A 17990-nucleotide genomic window follows, 5' to 3' on the forward strand; every position below is an offset into this window, starting at 1 on the left:
ATAAAGACATCCTGGATAAATTTGCTAAATAAAAGCTGGTAAAAAGTGTTTAAAGTGTTAGTTCACTCAAAAAAAGTACTTTTTTTCTCACAAGCGCATTGTACCAACACTTGAGGAGCAGAAACTTGAGTACATTTGTTATTTTTGTTTTATGTGAACAGTATGTATTCTTGTTGAAAATATTCCAATTGAGTCATTAAAAGCATATGGTCTGTTTATATAAGGAGTATGCTTTGTTTATATATAGTTGAAGTCAGAGTTTTTTAATAATAATTATTAAGAATTATTTTTTTCATTTATTATTTCCTAAATGGTGTTTAACAGAGCAAGGACATTTTCACAGTATGATAACAAGAAAGCCTTATTTGTTTTATTTTATCTAGAATAAAAGCAGTTTATAATTTTTTAACACCATTTTAAGGTCAAAATTATTAGCCCCTTTAAGCTATTTTTTTTCATTAGTCTACAGAACAAACAATCTTTATACACTAACTTGCCTAATTACCCTAACCTTCCTAGTTAATCTAATTAACCTAGTTAAGCCTTTAAATGTCACTTTAAGCTGTATAGAAAAATATCTATTCAAATATTATTAACTGTCATCATGGCAATGATAAAATAAACCAGTTTAAAGAAATTAGTTATTAAAACCATTATGTTTTGTTGAAAAAAAAATCTCTCCGTTATACAGAAATTGAAAAAATAATAATAATAAACTGGGGGGCTAATATTTCCGACTTCAACTGTATGTGTGTGTGAAACGATTTTTTACCAACATTATAGACTATTTGTAAAAACGATTAGCTACTGTACTAAACCTGTTGTAACTTGGAACAGTTGACCTATAATTATGCACAGTTCATTTACTTCATTTTAAGACAACAAGTTTACTTGCAAATCTACTAATCACTTCTAATCACTTTCTTCTTTTAAGTGATGTAAATAATAGCTTTTTACAAATAGACAATAGATAAAAAAACTAATAAAAAAAGATTTAAAAAGAGTGCCTTAGTGTCCCACCAGTGATGATATACAGCCATATCGCACTGCTACGAGTGTGATATTGTGTTTATACAACAGTTCGACGGCATGATTGTGTGTATAAAAAAGAAATTTAAACACAGAGAGTCTCAAAAAACATTTTGTATTAGGAACTACTTTCTTCCGCCATTCCTTCAAATCAGCAGCTGGTGGTCAGAACAATAGAAACCGTTGCTCATTCACAAACGTCACTTTAGAGCTAGTATTTGAATGATTCTCTAGCGTAATGTCTAAAGTGATGACAAAACAGGTGATTTTGCTGACATCTTAAGATTATAAGGCTGAACGGCATGAAATGCCATCAGTTTACAGAGATTTTGCAGTATTTTTCTGTTTCAATCGGGAGATCACAATATTACTACGATACAAAATGCAGCACTTCAACATACAAAAGAGAGTCATTTTCCTGTTTAATAATGATTTGATCAGCTGTAGTTTGAAATTATGCTGTTTTTCTCTAAGTGCTTATTATGCAGCCTCTGTCGACATTTTGTGGATGAACATCGTTCACAGGCTTTGTTCAAAGACAGGCTAATGGCCGCAGACACGTTGTCCCTCAGAAATTATAAATATTTTAAATAGGCGCTATCCCTATAAATAAAATGCATAGTTGCAATATAAACAACTACATTCTCCACTAGAGCCTCAAAAGTACATTATGTTGTCCAACAGCTGCAATAATTGTTAAACTGTAGTGTTTGTCCTCTGCTTGTCGCTGTATGTGGGTGGAGTAATGCACAAGGGTGAAGGGTGAAAAGGCCGGACGAGTGTTGTTACTGGCAGAGTATTGCACGGCTATCAGCCAATTAGATGCAAGAACCAGACAGAACAGTTGTGTGTATAAACAGCATATACTGTATATATAATTTTTATATTGTCCAAACAATTTTACTTCTACATAATTTAAATTCAACAGTTTCACCTACAAGACTGAAATTCTGTATTTACGATACTTGATTGCCATTTTGTTATACATGTTTGTTCATTTGAAAGTTTACTTAAATTACATTTTTAAAAACTTTTTTTTATCTTTGTAAAAAAAGAAAAAAACAAAAAAAAAAGATGCAACAATATTAAACGTCTCATCTGATTATTCAGAGTTCAGAGTATTCAGATATGTGGATACAGGTGGTTTGGTGGTTCTCACATTTTATCGTTATAATTAGGAATCGTATATATTGATACATAAATATATGTTAACAAATGTTAGTGAAATGAGTTCATTCAAATTGTTGAAATTCTCCCATGTTGGCTTTTAAGGTGCATAATTATACAAGAAGTTTTCACCTTATGAAATTCTGTCATCACTGTCCTCCAGTTCCACCCTAATTCCACTCAAGAGAACGTGTGAGAAAATAGTTTAAAACACAGAAAACATTTGATGTCTTTTCTAAGCACTTGTGATTGACAGGATCTAATCGGTCCAGCTCATTAGCCATTTTTTTTTTTTTTTTTTTGTGTCTGGCTGTTTAGTCACTGACGGCCAATTCTGAGAAAACTAATGCTTAACAGAACAATATATAAAATATACAGTGTATAAAAGGAACACTGCAATTTTGGAAATAATCTCATTTGGAACTCCCCTAGAGTTGAGTTTTACCATTTATTGAGATCCATTTAGCCAATCTCTGGATCTGGCGAGAGCACATTTAGCGCATAAGTCATTGAATCGGATTAGAACTTTAGCATCTCTTTCAAAAATGAAGGAATTAAATGAAAGTATAGTTCCTAGTCGTATGTCCCTAGCAACTTTTTAAAAAAATTTTTTTGCTGGTTTTAGTACACAAAGTAACTAGAGTCATGCTTCAAATAGGACAATTATCAACACTTTTTACAAGTTTTTGAGTGAGATGCTGATGGTCTAATCTAACTCTATGTATGATAAGCTGAACGATTTGTTTTTTTTCACTGATTTACCTGTAGGGGTGGCATGGTGGCTCAGTGGTTATCGCTGTCACCTCACAGTAAGAAGGTTGCTGGTTCGAGCTTCGGCTGAGTCAGTCAGCATTTCTGTGTGGAGTTTGCATGTTCTCCTAGTGTTTGTGTGGGTTTCCTCCGAGTGCTCCGGTTTCTCTCACAGTCCAAAGACATGTGCTATAGGTGAACCGAGTAAGCTAAATTGGCTGTAGTGTAAGTGTGTGAGTGTGAGAGTGTATGGGTGTTTACCAGTGCTGGGTTATCTGCTGGATAAGTTGGCGGTTCTTCTGCTGTGGCGACCCCTGATTAATAAATGGACTAAGCCAATGGAAAATGAATGATTTAACTGTAATACTGGTTGTAATTAAATATTTTATAAGGTGGCATCCCTTTATTTCAAACTTTTTGGCAACATCTTTTGTGTCAGGAGTGCCTAAATCCTTAAAACGGGAAAATTAACTTTTTTGGAGTCTCCCATTTAGTGGTGATAACAACACAAATCAATATTAGTAGGCGAATTAATCAACGAACATACTGATCTAAAATCTTCAATAAGAACTTGATGAATATTAAAGCAGAGACATAAAACAATACAGTACATAAAATCTATTTACAAATGTGCAAGTATGTACACTTGACGGCCATCACAGATGAGATGCGTTCTGCTGATAGGTAACCTTTTGGTCATGTTTCATGGCCTCTCTGAAAAAAAAAAAAGAAAATAAATAAAACATCATTAACACATGCAAACTATCATCAAACATCAGAACGGCTGTATAATTCTACATCAGAAGCATGTGAAGAAACTTTCAAGCATTAAAATTGCATGTTTGCACACAGTCAGGTCTCCTCCCTTTGGCTTCCCGCAGGTGTACAGAAAGTCCTGGCTCTTTGATTCTGTCCGCACTATTATGTTCAGAAACTTCCCTGAGGCTTTTTCTATATGGCATTCCAGGAGCTCATTAAGACTATCATCTTTTCTTGCATATATAAATCACACTCTAACAGGGCAGGGTGTGAGAAATAAGATTTGGAAGAAGAGCGCTCTCTCTTATGTAGTCAAGGGGGTTTAAACTCCAATTGCATATAGATGGTTTAAAAAAAAACACACAAAAATGATTAAAAAAAAACAACAACTTGATGATCTTAAGCAAGTAGTTTTTGTAACGCAAATATTTAGCATAAATATGGCAGCACTATATATACCCTAGTCAAATGTATTTCCCTAAACGACTATAAGTTACACAACTTCCATAAGCCTTTTTGTAAGATGCACTAAATGTTTAGTAACGTAAAAGTATTTAGTAATATATATATATATATATATATATATATATATATATATATATATATATATATATATATATATATATATATATATATATATATATATATATATATATATATATACATATATATATATATATATATATATATATATATTTATTTATTTATTTTTTTTTTTTTATTGCATATTTTTTCAGCTGCACTGCTTAGGTCGGAACTTATACAAACAGTTTAAATAAGATTTGGCCCAAAATTTGGGATTTTTAAATATTTGTTTGCCTCTAATTAAGTAATAAATTATTAATAAAAACTATTCGACCAAAATATTTAATATATATTAAATAATCTAAAAATATTAAATAAATGTATTTTTAATATAAATAAATCTTTATTATATTATATTATATTATATTATATTATATTATATTATATTATATTATATTATATTGAACTGTCTGTAGACCTCAGAGACATGATTGTCTCGAGGCACAAGGCTAGGGTAGGTGACAGAATAATTTCTGCTGCTCTGAAAGTTCCAATGAACACAATGGCCTCCATCATCCATATGTGGAAGATGATTGAAACCACCAGGACTCTTCCTCGAGCTGGCCGGCCATCTAAGCTGAGTAATCGGGAGAGAAGGGCCTTAGTCAGGGAGGTGATCAATAACTGGATGGTGACTCTGTCTGAGCTCCAGTGTTCTTCTGTAGAGAGAGGAAAACCTTACAGAATGACAATCTTTTGTGCAGCAATCCACCAATCAGGCCTGTATGATAGTGTGACCAGACGGAAGCTACTCCCATCCTGGAACTAGCCAAAAGGCCTCTAAAGGACTCTCAGACCATAAGAAACAAAATTCTCTGGTCTGATGAGACTAAAATTGAACTCTTTGGAGGGAATGCCAGTTTGGAGAAAGCCAAGAACCGCTTCTCACCAGGCTAATACCATCCCTACAGTTAGCATATAGTGGTGGCAGCATCATGCTGTGGGGATGTTTTTCAGCAGCAGGTACCGGAAGACTAGTCAGGGTAGAGGGAAGGATGAATGCAGCAATGTACAGAGACATCCTGAATGAAAACCTGCTTTAGAGTGCTCTTGACCTCAGACTTGGGCGATGGTTCATCTTTCAGCAGGACAATGACCAAAAGCACACCGCCAAAATATCAATGGAGTGGTGTATGTCCTTGAGTGGCCCAGCCAGAGCCCAGACCTAAATCCTTTTGAACATCTCTGGAAAGATCTGAAAATGGCTGTACATCGTCGCTTCCCAGCCACCCTGATAAAGCTTGAGAGGTACTGCAAGGTGGAAAGGGCAAAAATTCTCAAAAACAGGTGTGCCAAGCTTGTGGCATCATATTCAAAAAGACTTGAGGCTGTAATTGCTGCCAAAGGTGCATCAACAAACTGTTGAGCAAAGTCTGTGAATACTTATGTACATGTGATTTTTCAGGTTTTTTATTTTTTAATAAATTTGCACCAATTTTATCAAATCTTTTTTTCACACTGTCATTATGAAGTATTGTGTGTAGAATTTTGAAGAAATAGATTAATTTAATCCATTTTGAAATAAGACTGTAACATAAAAAAATGTGGAAAAAGTAATAATATATACTATATATACTATAAATACTTTCCGAATGCACTGTGTATCAAAAAGTCTTTAATATATCAAGAAACCAATTTGGCAAATAAAAATAAAATACATATAAAATAATAGTAATAATAATAATAATAATAACAATAAATACATTAAAATAATAATTGAAAGTTGACAAGGTCAACGTTTTAGACCCAGTTTTTTATTTTTATTTTTTGTTCATCAAACATCTTACCAGATTTATTAGATTAATGCGGCCTTTATTTGAGTATTTTATGATTTGACCACGTTGTTTCATACATTTTTAATAAATGAAAAACTTAGTGGATATAAATGATTGGTTTTCCTTATCCAAGTCCAAATATTTAGTGTGATTTTGGCAGCACAATATAAGCCCTACTCAAGCTAGTTTCTTTAAATGTTTATATGTTTCAAGCACTTCATGAGCCTTTATAATACGATACAGTAAATGCTCAGTGGCCAAAAGACTGATAAGCATCTCTCGAGTGCAGGTCCTGGTCTGACTTTGATGTGTGATAGGACTAGATTGAAGAGCTGTAATAACTGTGTGTGTGTGTGTGTGTGTGTGTGTGTCAGTGTTAATGACTTTGCACAGGGAGGGAGAAAGGCCTGCTGAGGCCTGCTGGGAAACCCAATCGCTGGAAAGTACCAGGGCGTCTGAAGCAGGTAAGCATGTAACACACACACACACACATACGCACATACATACACACACATAGATGAAAGAAAGAACAAAAGAAACACACTGATGCCTGTTCTGTTACAATTATCATTGCCATCGATTCGATTCAATTCGATATCTTGGTGCATCACGTCCATACACCATTTTATATTTTACTTCAAAGCACAGCAATTCTTGTATTAAAATGTATAAATATATTTCATTTTATATACTATTTGTTATCCTTTAATACAAACAGTCTGATATATAACCTGTACCTTTAAAAACTCAAGTACATGCAATAAACAACATGAGCATTTGCTCATTGAGCGATTGGCTCTAATGCTCTAGCGCTGTTCATCAATGAGTGACACTGATAAATGGTAGCTGCGATGACAGCTGATCCGTAATAGACGCGGAGGAGAAATTTCGCTCTGCAGAAATACTCACGCTCTCCTCCTTTGCCAGAGGTAAGCTACCGCAAATAAGATAAATTACATAAGTACATAATAACTGGAATTGTCAGAGCGCACAGAAGAAACAGTTTATTTACTATATGTTTTACTTACTTTTTATATTTTAAATTATAAAACTTCAATACATTTAGGTCAGGCAAAAATAAATAGTCAATTCTATATTTGAACTCAATTCAGCTTGTTTAAATTAAAGCTTGAACTTAAAGGTGCAGTGGTTGATTGTCTTCAGAAACGGTTTTCAGTTGTGCTGGTTGAAAGTCTTTTCACATTCCAATAGCAATGATTAAATTAAAAGATCTAAGTGTGTTTATATGCGTTTTTATTTTCTGGGCAAGGCATAAAAGTAATAAATGTTCATCCAGTTAAAAATTGTTGGGCCGATAATTCCTATAATTTTGAGAGGTAGACCAAACTGTCTGTCAACAAATGTCGATTTGTACAACTGCCATGTGGACACAAGTGACAGTAGTGAAAACAAATGCCGAATCAAAACTTTTGAAAATGCTGAATTAATATTGGAGTTACTTTCGCATGCTGGAGGAAGAACGACACCATGACTGAAGTATTTTTGTTAGACAGGTAAAGTTCTGTTTAAAAACTATTTTAGTCACACAAAGCTGATGTAGATTGTGTTGCTTTATGAATGTGTTATATGCAGAGAAGTGTTGTTCAGCCACTGAAATCTTGCGGCGAAAGATCAATGTGACTATTTTCGGTTTCATAAGGTGCTTTTACAGCATCGATAATGTACATTTTTATTTAGTTTACCAGCAAAACATCAGTAAATAGCGCTATTCTGCCTAGCCTGCTTTAATGAGCTGAAGTTGGTTTTATAATCACATTGGTTCAGTTTTGAACAAGGACAACCCATGACATCCTCCCTACATTGTTTACTATGCTACTTTGAATATTCGGTCTGAAATAGCATGCAAGTAAGGCTTATCTATAAGTGTAATTCCTGCACACTGCCGGCCAGGCACCAAGCATACAGTAGTCGCTTTAGGAAAGCGTCTGAGAGTGAGTCCAGCGATTATAGCATGCATGAAATATTGCACATTATGACAAGTTTTGCTTGCTGCATTGTTGTAGTGTTATAAAGTATTATTAATTTTTTCTAACTGCCGAATGACATGATCTAGTGGGTCTTAGGGTCATCTTTAAAATGAGCGTTCATCATTTCAGGAGGCTTGGCTTTGGACGGCAGAGGAGGGACTGTGTTTCAAACATATTATGCTAACTGCTTAGCATTTAGGCAGATCACCTACTGCACCTTCAACACATTTTACATTTATTTTGTTTTATTTTGTAATTTGCTTCTGGGGTTCATTTTCGTCTCAGAATGACAATCACATTTTGCCTTTAACATTGACTCTTACTGTTGTTGTGTATTGTGTGCCAGGAATTGGGGTCAGTGTGTTCAGTTAGTCATTGTATTTCAGATTGCCTAATATATTTACTTTTTTGTTTACCTAAATGTCCTTCTGTAAAGCATAGACTTTAAAGGTGTGGATTCATTCAGTGTCAAAGTGTAAACTAAAATAAATAAATAATCTGAAACAGAAATGCAATGTGAATGCCAAACGACAATGTAAAATGTATGAAAAAACAACATTTTACATAACATGAGCAAATATGATATTCCATGGATGATATTTACTTTAAAAAGTGAAACTTGACTTAAACTACAGTTTTGTAACTAAAAATGTGCAAAAAATAAATCAAAATGTAGTGCGTGCGCTGTAATGACGAAATTAGTTCCTCTAATTCCACCTATAATTATACTGTTGACTCTAACCCTACCCATTAACCAACCCTTAAATCCAACCATATCACGAAACCTTTCTCTACCTTTAAATATATCCCACCTCAAAAGCAGACACCAACACAATAAATTTGCTGCATCTAACAATTTGGACACAAATAACAAACAACATTCAGTTGGTTAACATGTACGGCACTTAAATAAACTGAATATACTGAACCTGCTCTGTGTGTGTGTGTGTGTGTGTGTGTGTGTGTATATTCCCATGTCTGTTTTCACATTTTCATTATAAGCTTTATCAAAATGTAATCAAATTTCTTCTTAGCAGGATGAAAAGGCTAGTATATTTAAAAACCTTGAGCTGTATTCTCTAAAAAGAAAGGTTAAAACACAGATCCACTTCTCTAGTAAAATAATCTTGTTTAATTTTTTTGAGAAAGTTTAAATATTTGTTCTAGAAAACAAACTCTTTTTGTCCCTTTATGTACACAGACTAATGGATTCTTCTCACACAATGCAGAACTTGAATAGACTCTTATGTGCATAGTTAAGTATCTTAAAGTATATGTTATGCTCTTATGTCCAGTGTTTTTTGTATTTATGTTTCAATTATGTAGCACCGTTGTCCTGCAAGAAAACAGTTCCTGGGTATATCCACAAATGTAGCAGAATGACTTGAATACATGGTAATGTTTACAAGCTATATTCCTCAGAAGAATACACTGTAAAAAATAAGTTTCCATATTTAGTGATTCACAGGTGTTTTTGCTTATTTACACTTTTAAACTGCATTATTGGACCTTGAAATCTTTTGACATTGAAAATGGAAAACTGCAGTACAAGCAAAGTAATCTTTAGCACATTTTTAGCAGTTTGAAACTATCGATATTAGAAATATTATATATCTTATTTTCACAAAATACTAAAAATATCAATAAAGCTTAAGCTTTTCAAGATCAAAAGTTGCCCGAGACACACACAAATAACAAAATATGCTTCATTAACATCCTAAGGAATTAGACAGTGCTTATACAGACAGTATGTAACATGGTCATTTTCACATTACTGCAATATCAGTATACTGATAAAGTAAAACCAACTGGCAAGTGCATTAAATGAATAATGCACTTATAATCAAAGCTATTTTATCTTGGGTGCATATTTGAAGGCTTATCTGAAGTGCACAAGCATGAAGACAGAAAGACACTGAATCAGTAACAGGCCTGTGAGTAACACACACGCATACCTGCGTATACATTGAGTGGCTTTGCTTTCTTACCTCTAAGTTCACAAATATAAGGGCCGGTGAGTGTGTGTGTGTGTGTGTGTGTGTGTGTGTGTGTGTGATTTGTAAGGACACACAGCCCCCAGTACAGGTGCGCTCTCTGGTTTCCTTCCCCCACAGGATGACAGAGAGATGGCTTTATGAGGGGCAGGTGAGACACTTTACCTCCCAGAGCTGAAACTCTAGACATGATCTGACTGAGAGCTGGAGGCTGCACAACCCGGGGAAATTACTGGAGTGAGGAGAGCTAGAGCGCCTGTGTGGAAAGGCGGTTAATGTTGTTTTCCGTATTGTTTTTTTTAAATGTTGAGGATAATTATGTACTGGGGTTATTTGTGAAAATGGTTTAAGCTGACTTGACTTGACTAAATAAATAAATGTTTTGATTTTATTTGTAATAGTTCAGAAGCTATCGCCCCACAGAGAATTATACACTGTAAAAAGATATCCATATTTTGTGCTTGATGTTTTTATTTTATATTTTCCTCCATTTATTTATGCTTTCGAATTTCATTATGGATCCTTAATCTTTTTTCCAACAACTTTTAACCTTGTAAAGTTGGTAAAAGTGAATTTTATTAACATTTTTAATAGTTTAAAGTGATATATTGTCTGAGTTAGTGTTGTATATTACAGTACAAAAATACATCTGCTGTTTTTACAGACTTATTGCTCTGTATATTATTTAATATACCCTATACCCTATATATATAACTAATAAAATGTCAATAAAAGTCACTTTGTTAAACTGTAGAGCTGAATTTTACCATCAAAAGTCAACAGGGCAGCAATCAAGGTCCCATAATGCAATTCACAACCATTAAATAAACAAACAACATAAAATATGGAAACTGGTTCAGTGTAACAATGTTTTATATAAAAAACAAAAAGTATAAATTAAAAGTCTTGTCAGTCATAAATAGAGTGAGAATAATTTGCTGCTATTTTAAAAAGACAGTATTTAAGAATCGGCTCTAAAATACTGATTAGTTGGTATTATAAGCCACTATCTAATTAAACCGTTTAAGCTATTTATCAAGTTTTTTTTTTAAAGTAATTTAAAACGTGACAATATTTTGCTCGATCATTTACACTTTTATCTATTCTATTAAGTATAGAAACTATTAACTGTATTATATTTTGACATATCTGTTTATCTACTGTATAACTGAACAATATTAAGGAAACAAAAATGTCAAGTTACTCTGGGTTTATATATTTTATTTTTGTGCATGTGTGAAAAAAAATAAACTAATAAAAATAAATAAATAAATAAAATGAATGAATGAATTAATTAATTAATTAAAATAAAATAAATAAGTACATAAATAAAATAAAATAAATGAAAAAAATAAAAAATATAATAAATAAATAAACGTCCCCCTCACTTTTAGCGACAAACCATTTAGAAACAGGTAATTAATAATGATATGAACGTAACCTTTGGGAATTATTCAAGTGTTCCCTACTTTTAAAATGTTCGTTACGCCCCTGACTCAAACTATTTTGTTTCAAAATGTAATTTAATTAAATGGTTTGTTGCAATCAGTTTTCTTAAACAGTTCGAGTTAACTTAACTTATAGGGGTTTACAGTCTAAATAAATGAATAAATAAACTGTTTGCTTTATTCAGTAAAATCCTGACAGCACTACTTTATAGTAAAGCTACCAAAAGCTGCCATGTTTTAAGATGTGTTTACATTCATTTCAGACTTTACAATATCAATGCTTTTTACATTAGAAGTGTTAATAAAGCAATATTCAGTTTAATAATCCTGATTTTCAATCACAAATGAAAGCATTTCTAAATCAAACTAATAGTCATTCTCTGAAGAAAAAAAGACACAAGGAAAAAGAAACGTTACCTTTATAAAAAACAAATATTAAACATTTTACTCCTAATAAACCCATTAAATCCTGAGAAATTGAGACTTTTCAAGTGGACTTATTATTATATATTTTTTCTTCTATTTGATGACATAAAGACTCAGTTCAGCCCTATAACATCACTAATTAATTACTAATATTAATTATTGTCATTTTTCGTATATACACACACAGAAAGACTACAAATCATGCATTTGCACCGGAAAACAGTCCTATCATATGTCTCTGATGTCTTCTGTTAAGAAGATATATAGGAGTTTCCTGTCCCAGGTGAGCTTTATGACTTCATCTTCGTCATATATCAAGATTATATGTGACATGAACAGTTTCTGTTGGAAAGTTCAAACGAAATGTGACATGACACTTACGATTGATGTGTTCACATAAATTACCCACAGCAGAGGAAACCAGTCCGACTGCGGTAATTCTCTTGAAAATATTCGCAGGCTTATTCAAAACACAATGTTTTGTTGTTACATTACATATTGACCATCAATTGACACAAAAGACATGCACGGTAATAAACAATATTCATAAATTAGCAGTTTTCCCTATTTTGTGATTCATGTTTCTATTTTTCCTCATTTATTCATGCTTTTGAGTTGCATTATGAGACCTTGATGCTTCTTCCAGCAACTTTTAACCTTGGAAAGTTTTAATAGTTTAAAGCAGGGGTGTCCACACTTGGTCCTGGAGCACCAGTGTCTTGGAGAGTTTAGCTCCAACCCTAATCAAACACACCTGAACCAGCTAATCAAGTTCTTACTAGATATACTAGAAACTTCCTGGCAGGTGTGTTGAAGGAGGTTGGAGCTAAATTCAGCAGGACACCAGACCTCCAGGACCGACTTTGGACACCCCTGGTTTAAAGTGATATATTGTCTGGGTTGATGTTGTTTATTACGCTACAAAATAAACTACCATTAACAATACCATTCAATAACATTTTCTGTTATTTTACAGACTTGTATCTCTATACACTATTTCTAGTACATTTCAAACTACTAAAATGTCAATAAAAGTTACTTTGTTAAACCGTAGAGATTAATTTTTAACATCAACAGTCGACAGAGCAGAGATCAACATCCCATAATGCAATTCACTACCATAAATACATAGGAAACACTTGTGAATCATAAAATACAGAAACTGTTAATTTACAGATATTTTTACAGTCTGCTTTGGAGAATTGAATTATTATAATTTTTAAGCTGTATAGGTATAATGTGTCACTGCCAAATCCCTCCTATTTTGAGGCCCACCGCAAAGTGACATAAGAGTGCAGTTTCCCCGCCCACCGAATTGATTGACAGACATGTATTAATGCATATGTCATCGTAGTAACATGTATAATCATATTAACAAGATACGATGTGCGCAAAGCAACTGGGATTAAAAGTTCTGTTCAGCTCTCTGTGATCATCTACATCTCATGAAATGAGTTTTACAAGTTTAAAACGTTTATAAAACATTTTTGTAAAAAATACAGTAAAATCACAACACAATTCATCATCACAGCCGCATAGTGTGAGTACAATTATAAAAGAAGATATTTTAACTCTGGTTTTTGGACTTAAATCAGGTTTTTTTTGTGTGTTAACATAACGAATATCCATACAGCAGTGGATATTAACGCGTATCCTGTCATATTAGCCGTACAAAAACTGTGCAATACTAAATGCGTGTAAGAGCGCGTGCACGTAAGCGAACTTTATAACAACATTGTGTGTAACTCATCGTTGCAGAAAGGCTTGAATTAGCTCCACAACACATTTAACAAATAACCGTTAATAAAGTTCTCACTGTATTAAGGGAGATCTACTTCATTCTTGTCTGTCACTGTGCTGTTTATCTACGTGAAGGCTACAGCTCTGACACGCACATGGGAACGGTGGGCAGGGAGAACCAGCTTTAAAGGTACAGGCAACAAAAACAGCTACAATGCCATAACAACGCCTAATTTCGCTGATTTAAAATAGTATAATAAATAATCTGATGGGTTTTTTGAGCTGAAACTTTACAGACACATTTAGGAGACACAAACGACTTGAAAATCTTGAAAACGGGATAAAATAGGTGCCCTTTAAATGATCGCACATGAATCCTTAAAAGGTGCTTTTAGGGCAGTATAATATTTGTTATTTTTTTGTTGTCACATTAATTCAAAATAGCTTCTGAAGGATCATGTGACACTGAAGGCAAACTGCTTGAATAATAACAGTTTGACATTATGGGAACTTAAATAAAAATCAGTATGACTTGGGAACCACAACTAGGATTCGGTCTCTGTTCATTGTAAATTTACGGAAAACAATCATCATTAAAGTTCTCTAAAATGTCATATGTTGTGACTTGAAAGAAATTAAGTCATAAGCAACATAATAAATGACATGCTTTCTAGAATGCAATACATTTGGCCTATGTATATATGTATGTATATATATATATATATATATATATATATATATATATATATACTGTATATATACTGTATATATATATATATATATATATATATATTTAATTATCAGGGCTTGACAATTTTTTTGATCACCAGCCCCTGTGGCTAGTAGATTTCAGACATTTCTAGCCACTCGCCATTTTCACTAGCCACAACTTTATTGTTGGAAAATATATTTTATATCCATAAATTTGACTTTGACATGCTAAAACGACTTGATATTATTGTGTTTTGTCGCCATGCCTCCTCATTTATTTCGGCACAGTCACTCGCTGTTTTCAAGAAACGACTAAAAACCTTAACTATTTAGTCTCCACTTCACTTCCTAATCTGCAATTGCCTCTCTGTATATACCACTAACTGTACTCAAAAAATAAATAAATAAATAAATAAATTATATATATATATATATATATATATATATATATATATATATATATATATATATACTAATGCTTTCCTTCTTAGACTTTACAGACCTGAAACTTGCCTCTTGCACTTATTCATTGTTGCTCTTATAGTTGTGTAAATTGCTTCCTTGTCCTCATTTGTAAGTCGCTTTGGATAAAAGCGTCTGCTAAATGACTAAATGTAAATTTCACTTTTTGTGTCGTGTATTGTATAAGCTTGCTCAATGTGCATGAGCAAATGGGTTGTGCTTTCATATGTCACATTGCAATTAGTTTTTATTTCACATGACATTTCAGAGCTCAAAATTAAGGATTTACCAAATTTATCTCTGACTACACCATAAATAAATGAATTATTATTTCATAGCCATGAATTTGAATTAATGTGTTAAAACAAGCTAAATTTAGCTGTATGCATGCACTTTTTATTTAACAAAACCGTTCTATAAAAAACAACTACACAATTTAACAATTAATAATTAACAATTAACAATTTAACAATTAATAATTGTCATGTGTCTAAAACAGTAATTTGTGCTGGCTAAAGGTCTCATATCTCATGTAAAGTCCTTGTTTTTGTAGGGAGCAACAGCGAGGACTGACAGGATTAGAGACTCTGAGGTGCCGTACGACTCAAACACCTGGCGTAAAACTGGCATTGCGAAGTAATTAATTTAGTTGTAAAAGGCTTACGGCTTACATTTACAAAGACTGAAACGAAGGATGTTTTTGCTATAATTGTAGTGAGTACTGTGAGTACAGTTTAGTTCTAGGTTTATTTTATTAACGAAAATGTTTTTTTCAATTCCAGTTTTCTTTTTTTGTTTGTTTTCATTTCCTATAATAACCTTGATCACCAGTTAACTACACATATATTAGTTAATCCCCTATTAAAGCAATGTTATTGTAACAACAATGATAATTCAACTATATTTACAAAAATAACCAAGCAAAAGAAAGCAGATGATAATGAAGAGATGATCACGTGCACACTGTTACGATTGGCCCATTAATAATCTGTTCAAAAATGTTTTAAGCGAAAGCAGCAACCACTGCTGCTTACATAAGGATTTATTTTTTGAAATCTGGAGCTCTTGAAAGCAGCAGGACTGTGGGTGCTGTCTATTTCACAGAGAACTGATCGCACCAGTTGCATTTTCAAGCATGGTTGCTTCGCGCAAGTAAGCAGGAGCGCACATGCTTTTTCAACAGTCGCAGGCATCACATCATAGTATGCACAAGTGATTATCCTCTCGGTATCCCATCTGCTTTCCTTTGTTCGCGCGAACACAATTATTGTTGTCAGTCGTGCTGCTTCTCAATTACAAGATCACTTTTGGACGAATATTGGACCATCTTTATTGTGGAGCCCTGCTTTTAAGAAAACAATTTACAAAATATTTTCAACCAGCCAAAGTGGCTAGTGGGAGCATCTGACTAACACACCAGAGCTGAAATCTACCCACATTTGTCTGATTGTGTTGTCAAGCCCTGATAACTAGCCATAGTGTGTAAATTACAGAACGTACTTTCCTGTCTGAAGCATTACTGAACTCATAAATCAATTAATAGGAACAACTTCGAATAAAAAACATTTTGACTCACTTTTTCTGCTTCTTTGAGTATACAATGATCGCTATAACCATGACAACCAACGCCAGCACAGCACCCACACTCCCCAAGACGATGGCCAGCGTGTTTTCTGTAAATAAAATTAATACATTAAATACAAACAAAACCAAAAAAAGCAACAACACGATAATCATTCAAAGGAAATTTATTTTAAAAATAAATGATAAAACTTAAAGTACATTGAAATAATAATTCATTGGATTTACTAATTTTTAAGGTATGTGATTGCAAACAGTTTATATGAGCTGAATTTAAAAAACAAATTAAGTTGAATGTTACTAAATTTAATTTGTTCAAAAATAGCCCATATAAATTGTTTGCTACAATTTAGCAAAAAATACATTTTTTCAGTGTAAACATCTGTTGTGAGCTTTGAGATTGTTGGAAATTGTGCACAAAACTACATTACCCATTATGCTCTACAGAACATCCCACTAATCATAGTCGTATTTAACTCCGCCCACTCCCATGAAGCAGTGTAAAAGGTGCAATAAAGTCTCCATTATACTCTAAAAATACTCAAATATTTTGTGTAAGATACAGTACATGTATTTCTCAATACATTTGAAATACGTACATTTATTGATTTAGCAGACCTTCATTCGAAGTACAGTAAATGAAAAAAAAGGGGGAATACAACAAGTAACACATACTGTAGTGCCTAAACTTGCTCTTCTTTTCATCAAGATTCATTATTCAAGAGAAAAATGGTTCAATGATTAGTGGAGCTTTCCAATGCAAATTAAAACTTTTTTATTACAACCACAAACCTCCTTCAGCCTCAGGTTAAATTCCTGACATGTCAGACATTTCTTAGGTGATCTTTCATGTTGTTTCAACATTGAAGGAAACAAACACAGACTCAAATGTCCCCAAACTTCCTTAAGTTGTTAATAAAAGGGACAGTTCACCTCAACATTTCCTCACACTACAGTGCTTCTAAACTTCTATAATAATTTTTTTGTTTGAACAAAAAAAAAAGTTATTCTGAAAAAATGATAACAACATCGCCTCACATTCAAAGTAGGAAAAAAAAATACGAAAGGCAATGCCTGCTTTTTCCCTCTATGACATTGTTTAGTATATCTTTCCTTGTGTTCACAGAAGACAGAGGGCCCCATCATACACTTAGCGCAAGACGTGTTTGGCGCTATCTGTTGCTATTTTAGGATTAGCGCAATCCTAATTTTTACGTTTTGTTTAGCAAATCCAATTGCGCTACTTTGTACAGTCATGGGTGTGCTGGTCTAAAAAGGAGGTGGGTAAAGGTGTTTTGTTGGCACAATGCTATTTTTGAATATTTCGAGTATTTGGATAAAACTCAGTTTTCTTGACCACACTTCATTATTATTGTTCATTTATTTGTTTGCTTGAAATTAGAACTAAATTTAGAAATAGTTTTGAAACAAATCTTTCAAAAGTTTGTTGCTTAACAAACAAAATTAAATATGTAGGCTAATAATTGTCTTCAGTGAAGTGCATACAACACTCTTTCCTTACTCCATGAAAGGAGTAAAGAGTAAAAGTAAAGAGAAAGTAAAGAGGCCGAATGG

At 33.1% G+C, this 17990-nt stretch overlaps 1 protein-coding gene across 2 annotated transcripts in view; it reads right to left on the reverse strand.

Moving 5' to 3' along the window:
* Positions 1-1128: 1128 nt before the first annotated feature.
* The window catches only part of susd2 (sushi domain containing 2), a 54253-nt gene continuing 37391 nt past the window's right edge, over positions 1129-17990 (reverse strand). The window contains exons 15-17 of one of the 2 annotated variants that reach the window (XR_015491047.1): positions 16411-16507; positions 2723-3660; positions 1129-2669 (exon numbers count right to left, since the gene is read on the reverse strand). Coding sequence is in view for 1 of the 2 variants with exons in the window: in XM_087253308.1 (XP_087109434.1) it covers positions 3603-3660; positions 16411-16507 (155 nt within the window). In the remaining variant the exon portion in view is untranslated. Of the gene's footprint in view, positions 3661-16410; positions 16508-17990 lie in introns of both variants that reach the window. The other variant, XM_087253308.1, reaches the window with a different exon arrangement.

This window comes from Danio rerio, chromosome 5 (genome assembly GCF_052040795.2).
Source record: "Danio rerio strain M-AB ecotype USA chromosome 5, GRCz13ab, whole genome shotgun sequence".
In the NCBI taxonomy this organism is placed as follows: domain Eukaryota; kingdom Metazoa; phylum Chordata; class Actinopteri; order Cypriniformes; family Danionidae; genus Danio; species Danio rerio.